At 56.0% G+C, this 7311-nt stretch overlaps 1 protein-coding gene across 1 annotated transcript; it reads left to right on the forward strand.

The window, feature by feature from the left end:
- Window positions 1–2775: 2775 nt before the first annotated feature.
- Window positions 2776–7311, forward strand: KCNK15 (potassium two pore domain channel subfamily K member 15; the record flags this gene model as incomplete). Its single annotated transcript, XM_083873442.1, has 2 exons — window positions 2776–3067; window positions 6398–7311. The coding sequence occupies exons 1-2, from the start codon at window positions 2785–2787 to the stop codon at window positions 7309–7311; spliced, it is 1197 nt and encodes a 398-aa protein (XP_083729568.1). The 5' UTR covers window positions 2776–2784.

The following is a 7311-nucleotide window of genomic DNA, read 5'->3' on the forward strand; positions in this document are numbered from 1 at the left end:
GCTGCAAACACACCCCAGAGAGCACAAACCACACACATTCCTCCAGCAGAGGCTCTCCACATGATTTAGGAGCTGCAAGCCCTGGGATGTCGAGCGACACGCCGGCAGCTTGTGCTGCTCCTGATGGACGCCCAAGTCTATTTTTTCTCCAATAACAACTTTCACTAATGGTGCTGGCACGGAGGCTCAGCAAAGAGGAGGGAAGTGGCAAGTGGCCAGGGTGAAAGAGAGTTCACAATTACAGTAGGAAAGGCCACTGTGTCCCTTGTGTTGGCCGTGGAAATGCTGAGGACAGGGATGGAAGGGGCTCTAGGGGGTCATTGAGTCACCCCCTCCTTCAGGAGAGCACCCACTGTACCCAGAGCATTTTCAGCAGACACCCAGACATCTGCTTATCTTATTTTTAAACTCCTCAAGTGACAGGGTGCCACCATCTCCCCCAGCAGTCTGTTCCAGTGTTTCACTGTCTTCATGGTTAAAAAGTTTTTCTTATGTCCAGTTCAAACCTTCATTGGCGCAACTAAATCCCAAAGCATCTTCTCCTCTCCAGAGAGAGAAGCAAGATGGATGAAGAAGGATCTAAGCCTCATCGTTTTTTTCACTTGTGTGTTTTATTCCCAGCCAAAAGAAGAAGAGTTTATTTTCCTGAAAGAGATACTATCTCCTGCAACACACAACTCAGAAGTGTCTTTCTATTTTTGAAAGTGAAGTATAGGAGTTACATAAAATCTATGGTAACCAGGAATGAGAAACAGGGTCTTCAGTTTGTGGGCTCTGCCTCCTACCACAGCTAATTTCCCTGCTCCTTTGGGCTCACCTGGGCTGTCCACAGCACATCAGTGCAGAGAGGCTGAGCTCACTGCACCCACACCAGCCCAGGGTGGACAGGCCCTGTGGGGGTGCTGGAATAGTATCATAAGTTTCTTAGTTGTAGGTTTGATGTAAATTGGACTTTAACCCTAGCCAGGTAAAGCTACTGTCTTGGAATGTGCTTATCAGAGGTTGATAAGAGTTGCCAAGACAACTCTAATCCTCTGCCCTGGGTTTCGATCGTCCTATTGTGTTTTCCCCCATCCCATTGTACTTCTCCCCCACATGTCCACCACCCCCCAGACCCCAGACCTTCAGGAGAGGTGAGCCTCCCAGGGCCACATCCCAAATCCACCTGATTTGTTAATGTTGTGTATTGCATTTTGACCTTACCCACCTGGCTTTGTGTGATTGGTCTTGTAACCTGTATCCACCCCTGAGATTTTGGGGGAACAAAAACCCCCTGTAACCGAGGCCCGGGGTCACTCCCCAGAGGCACAGGCCTGGAACCAGGGGCTGCTCCCTGAGTTACCCGAATAAAACCTTTTCTCCCTGAGCCTGGAGTGTCCCCTCTTTCTAACCACGGCCGAGACAGCTAAGGCAAAGGGGCTGCGGAGCCAAAAACCCACGCGAAGGTACTGTTGGGTGTATCACAGCTAGCAGGGCGGCCCAGCTGGCGCTGAGCTGACCTGAGAGACAGATACGCGAAGCAACAAGGCCCCACACCCCCTGTGCCTGCAGCCTCTCACCAATGTGCCAAAGAAAGCAGCAGAAACACTGAATGTTTTTGTTCCTTTCTGCCCTCTTAAAACAGCACTGAACACAACAGGCCAGACTCTCTGCTCTGGTTAACCAGCTGGGAAAAAGATGACACAGATAACACAGACAGCTAACACAGACAAATAACACAGCTAACACAGAAAAATAACACAGATAAGGCAGACAGATAACCCTGGTGACACAGACAAATAACACAGATGACACAGATAGATAACATTGGTAACACAGATAACATAGACAAAACAACACAGTTAACACAGAGAGATAAACAGCACAGGTAGATAACACAGACAAAACAGATAACACAGTTAATGCAGATAGATAACACAGATAACACAGAGAGCTTGCACGGGTAACACAGATTGCACAGGTAACACCTGCAGTGTTCCTCAGTGCCATGGCTGTGAAGTGCCCCAGAACTGGGCAGAGCAGCAAGGGTGAGGGCTGTCCGGGCAGGGAGGGTACCACAGGGTACCTGGGGACAGGCACACAGCCCCAAAGGCCCCTGCTTTCGGGAGGGCAGGCAAGGGGGGTGTAGGCACGAGAAACTCCTCAGACTGGGAGCATCCCGGGGCAATTTCGAGGAACGGGGCTGTTACCGCTGTCACTGGCACGGGAATGAACCGTGGCCTTGCTAGGGCTCATTGACACTGCCCGGGGCTGCCGGGCAGGGAGGGCTCGGGGCACAGCGGAGCGAGCCTAGGTGTGCGTGAGAGCTGGAGCCCGCACGGGCCGGTGCCCGGGGCAGGCAGGAGCCGGTGCCTGGGGCAGGCAGGAGGCGCCGCGCGGTGCCCAGGCTCAGTGTGCGGTGCGCGGTGCGCGGTGAGCCGTGCTCGGTGCTCGGTGCGCGGTGCGGGGTGAGGGTGCGGGGTGAGCCGTGCGCGGTGCGGGGTGAGCAGTGCTCGGTGAGCCGTGCGCGGTGCTCGGTCTCGGTGCGCGGTGCGCGGTGCGCGGGCGGTGCGCGGTGCGCGGTGCTCGGTGAGCCGTGCGCGGTGCTCGGTCTCGGTGCGCGGTGCGGGGTGAGCCGTGCGCGGTGCGGGGTAAGCAGTGCTCGGTGAGCCGTGCGCGGTGCGCGGTGCGCGGGCGGCGCACGGGGGGCGGTGCGCGGTGCCGGGGGTGCGCGGGGGGCGGGCGGGGGGCGGCGGCGGCGGGGCCATGCGGAGCCCGGGCTGAGCGCGGCGGCCGCCCCTCGCCATGAAGCGGCAGAACCTGCGCACGGCCGCGCTCATCCTCTGCATCTTCTCCTACCTGCTGGTGGGCGCCGCGGTCTTCGATGCGCTGGAGTCGGAGGCGGAGAGCGGCCGCAAGCGGCTGCTGGAGCAGAAGCGCGGGGAGCTGCGGAGGAAGTACCGCTTCTCCGCCGACGATTACCGGGAGCTGGAGCGCCTGGTGCTGCAGGCCGAGCCGCACCGCGCCGGCCGCCAGTGGAAGTTCGCCGGCTCCTTCTACTTCGCCATCACGGTCATCACCACCATCGGTGAGTGCGGGCAGCCCGGCATCCCTCCATCCCTGAACCTCTGCACCCCGTGTCCCTCCATCCAACCTCCCTACACCCCGTGTCCCTCCATCCCTGAACCTCTGCACCCCGTGTCCCTCCATCCAACCTCCCTACACCCCGTGTCCCTCCATCCCCGCATCCCATGTCCCTCCATCCCCATGTCCCTGCGCCCCATCCTTCTCCAGCCGCACGCCTCCGGCACCCCTGGGAGCTCCAGGACAGTGTGGGGGTGCCCGCATGGCAGAGGCAGGTGTCACCCTTGCAAGGCTGGGACATCTCTTCAGGCCAGCCTCGAGCTGACCCTGGGGGACCCCAGTGCCCGGTGGCGGGGAGGGAACCCACGGGCAGCCTGGGGCCGCCCTGTCCTGGGGCTGGGGCTGTGCCTGGACACGCTGTTGTCCCACGGAGGCAGCAGCTTGCGGAGCTCCTGCGGGAGCCTTTGGAGCAGGCGGCTGCCAAAGTTGGCAGCGGTGTGGGAGGGCAGAGATGGGGGCCCTGTCTGTGCCCTGCGCTGGCTGCTGAGCTGGTGAAGAGCTGTGCAAGGATTGTTGGCTGCTTTGCTGGCTCAAAACTCTGGGTGTTTGGCTGTCACGGAGCCAAGAGAGCCACGAGCCACTTCTCTGCCTGCACAGTGCTGCTCTGCCTGCACAGAAACCTGCAGAGACAGGGGTGTCAGCTTGGAGGGGAGTGATTGACTCACATTAAAGTCCCCTGTAGATGCATTTATCCATACTAGAGCCCAGAGAATGAAACTAAATTGAATGAGGGTTCCCTTAAATTAGGTGAGATGAGCCACATGGGAGTTGAGCATTGTTTAATTAATCCACTTTGATTAATCCATGCACCCTTGGCATCCCGTGGGGGTGGACAGGGATCCTGTGCTTGTGCCACTGCTTGTGCTGGGATTTCAGTGAGCAGATGTGTTTTGGAGGCAGGAATCCTGAGGCCACATTTTGCCCTGGCACAGCCAGCTGCTGCCTCCTGTTCTTCAGGACAGGACTTTAGCCTTACCAAAGGGCTTGGGATGGCTGAAATACCTCTGGGAGCTGGAAGCATCATCCCTCAGGACAAAGGCTGGTGGGATCAACTGCACCATTACCAGAGGATGAGAGGTGGAAGAGGGACAGGTATCCTGCAGGCCTTGCCTGAGGTCTCCATGTGCTCCCATGGGATGCTGTGTGGGGTTGGGTCAGCAAACCACGGTGGGCTCAGGGCATGGTTTGGGTCCCTCCAGCAGGAGGGAAAGATTAATGGCTTCAGCAAAAATCCCCATCATCACCTGACAGTTTATAGCTTCATTTACATGATTTTCTTGTTGGCTGTGACAGACAATGGCTGTGCTTATCACACACCCCGTGTGATAAATAATTTCAGCCCAGGTGCCATATTTCTCAAACACTGACATGTTAGAGCTCTTTATATTGGGCTGTGCTCCAAATCTCAGTTTTAATGTTATTGTAGCTGTGTTTACTCTTTCTAATTCCCTTTGTCATTTCAAAACCATCAGTCAAACACTCCTTCAACAGTCTCTCAGGGTATAACAATTGTTTTTCCACTTACTGCTCTTCTGGATCATTATATTTACATCCTCATTGCTGTCATTGTATTATCTTGTAGCCTGGGACTGGTGATTGCACTCGGTTATTAAGCTTGGATCTGACTGGGAGGTTTTGCCACTGCAGTCTCCTGTCTGCTCTCTATTTCAAAAAATGTGGCATGCAGGCATTAAACTCAACATTTTTTTTTGTCGTGTGAATTTGTGAACAGAGAGAGCAATTAGAAGCTGGTCCCTTGTTGCCTGCTCTCAGTTCAGAGCACAGCATGGTGAAGGATAATGCTGACCTCAGCCCCTCAGCCCTGTCCCGTGCAGGAGTTTCCTGGAGCAGGAGCTGTGCTCAGGAGCCCAGGATATCATGGTTATCCTCCTCTGGTCCTTCCATCACTGGGTGCAGCACCTTCCCCAAGTGTCCTGGAAACCCATGGGCAGCAAGGACTGAGGTGAAGCCAAGTCACATCTTAGAACAAGACTGTGGGGCAACAAAAGGGTGTTTCCCCCCCGTGTTCTCCATGCAAAAGTCACCCAAATTCCTGCAGAAAGAGAAAATACAAATAGCTGTTTGTGAAAGGCCTGGCAGCAGTGCAGGAAGGAGCTGGTGCTGTTCTGCAGATGCCTTTGGAAGGGAAGTTTCAGGCCCTGGTAGTTTCTTGTAAAAGCAACTCAAAAGAAAGGCTCAGATGCCTTTGGATGCCTTTGGATGCCATTACTCCCCATGCCACATGACTCCCTTGTGTTACTCATCCTCTGAGGTCAGGGGCCATGGATTTCTGCAAAGCTGCTGTAATTGAGGTGGGCACAGAATGGCTGGAGTCCGGAAGATTGCAGTGAGTGCTTCACTGTGCCTCACAGTGTAATTGTGTGTGTCCTTGAGTCACAGCTCTGAAACTTGGGCCAAGGTGGAGAAATTAAATCTCAGAAGGCGTTCAAGGAGAACCTTGTCCTCCTGGAGCTCCTTGTCCCCAGGAAAAGGGCTGAAGGGCTGAGGTGGCATAAATGCTCCCTACCCTGCATCTAAAACAGCACAGCCCCTCCTCCCCAACAGTCTGGTGGGGCTTTAGGTCTGAGTCCTAGTGACACTGGAGTAAATCTGGAGAGGGTCTGCAGAAGTCCTTCCAGACTTAGCTGCTCCTGTGGGGACTGTCCCTATAGCACAGGATTGCAGGGTCACTCTGGCTCCTGCCCAACAGGCCACACAAGTGCTCATAGAGCTGAAACTCAAATGTATATGTGACACTGGATGGCTTGGGAGGAGGAGGAGCAGGTGACAGGGGAGGTGGCAATGCCCCTGCAAGGGCAGTTGAGGATGGTCCTGGCTGGGTGTGTACCTCCTCACAGGGTGATCTGACACTGTTGGTCTCAGCATCTTGCAGAGCCTCTGTTTCCCCCTCACTGTGGGGTTCAGGTTGCCCTGCACACCTGGCACTGGCACAGCATCATGGCCTATGAGTTATTCATGAGCTGCAGAAGGCTTGCAGACCCCAGTCCAGCTCTAGGCCTCCTCTTGGCCTCTGTGACACTGGGGGCTATCAGGAGGGTACCTTCTCTCTTTAGAGGTCAAATGAGGTTCTGCCTACACAATACCAAGGATGGGCATCCCATGGCCCCATTAACATTGCCTACAGCTCTGTAATTGAGTCATTTTCCACTCTTCCCCCCATTTTTCTGCTGCTCCTCTTGGTCACAGAGCAGCCTTGCTGAAAACTCCAGTGAAGGCTTGAGGCCATCTTTCCTCTCTCCTGTGTCCCTCCCAGGTTATGGGCACGCTGCTCCCGGCACAGACGCTGGCAAAGTCTTCTGCATGTTCTACGCCATCCTGGGCATCCCCCTGACGCTGGTCATGTTCCAGAGCCTGGGGGAGCGCATGAACACCGTCGTGCGGCTGCTGCTCAAGAAGATCAAGAAGTGTCTGGGCATGAGGACAACCCATGTCTCCATGGAGAACATGGTCCTGGTGGGCTTCCTGTCCTGCATGGGCACACTGTGCATCGGCGCCGCAGCCTTCTCTTATTTCGAGGGCTGGACTTTCTTCCACGCCTATTACTACTGCTTCATAACCTTGACCACTATTGGCTTTGGGGACTTTGTGGCCCTGCAAAAGAACGAGGCTTTGCAGAAGAAGCCCCCATACGTGGCTTTCAGCTTCATGTACATCTTGGTGGGCCTGACCGTCATCGGCGCCTTCCTGAACCTGGTGGTGCTGCGCTTCCTGACGATGAACTCGGAGGATGAGCGGCGTGATGCCGAAGAGAGAGCCTCGCTGAGGAGAGCCCGCAACAACATCCACCTCAAGCCAAAGGAGGACAGCCGCAGCAGCAATGCCATCTTTCTCCCCGCGGAGGACAGGACCAGCCAGATGAACCTGATCCCGCTGGTGCAGGAGGATGCGGAGAGGCAGCGGCGGCAGTCAGCCACCTCGGCAGCGGCGGTGCCATCCTTCTGCACCTGCCTGTGCTACAGACCCCAGGTGTGCAGCAGCCCGGCGCCTTCCCACCCTGAGACCCTGAGCTGCCACACCAACCCCGTCTATTACAACTCCATCTCCTACAAAATCGACGAGGTGTCCCTGAGCACGCGGGGTCAGACCGGCTCTTCCCCGGGGAGCACTTTGTCTTCCAGCAGCCCTCGCTGCCGGCAGCACCCCCGGCTGCGGAGGAAATCCATCTAG

This window comes from Zosterops lateralis, assembly GCF_965231275.1.
Source record: "Zosterops lateralis genome assembly, chromosome: 16".
Lineage (NCBI taxonomy): Eukaryota > Metazoa > Chordata > Aves > Passeriformes > Zosteropidae > Zosterops > Zosterops lateralis.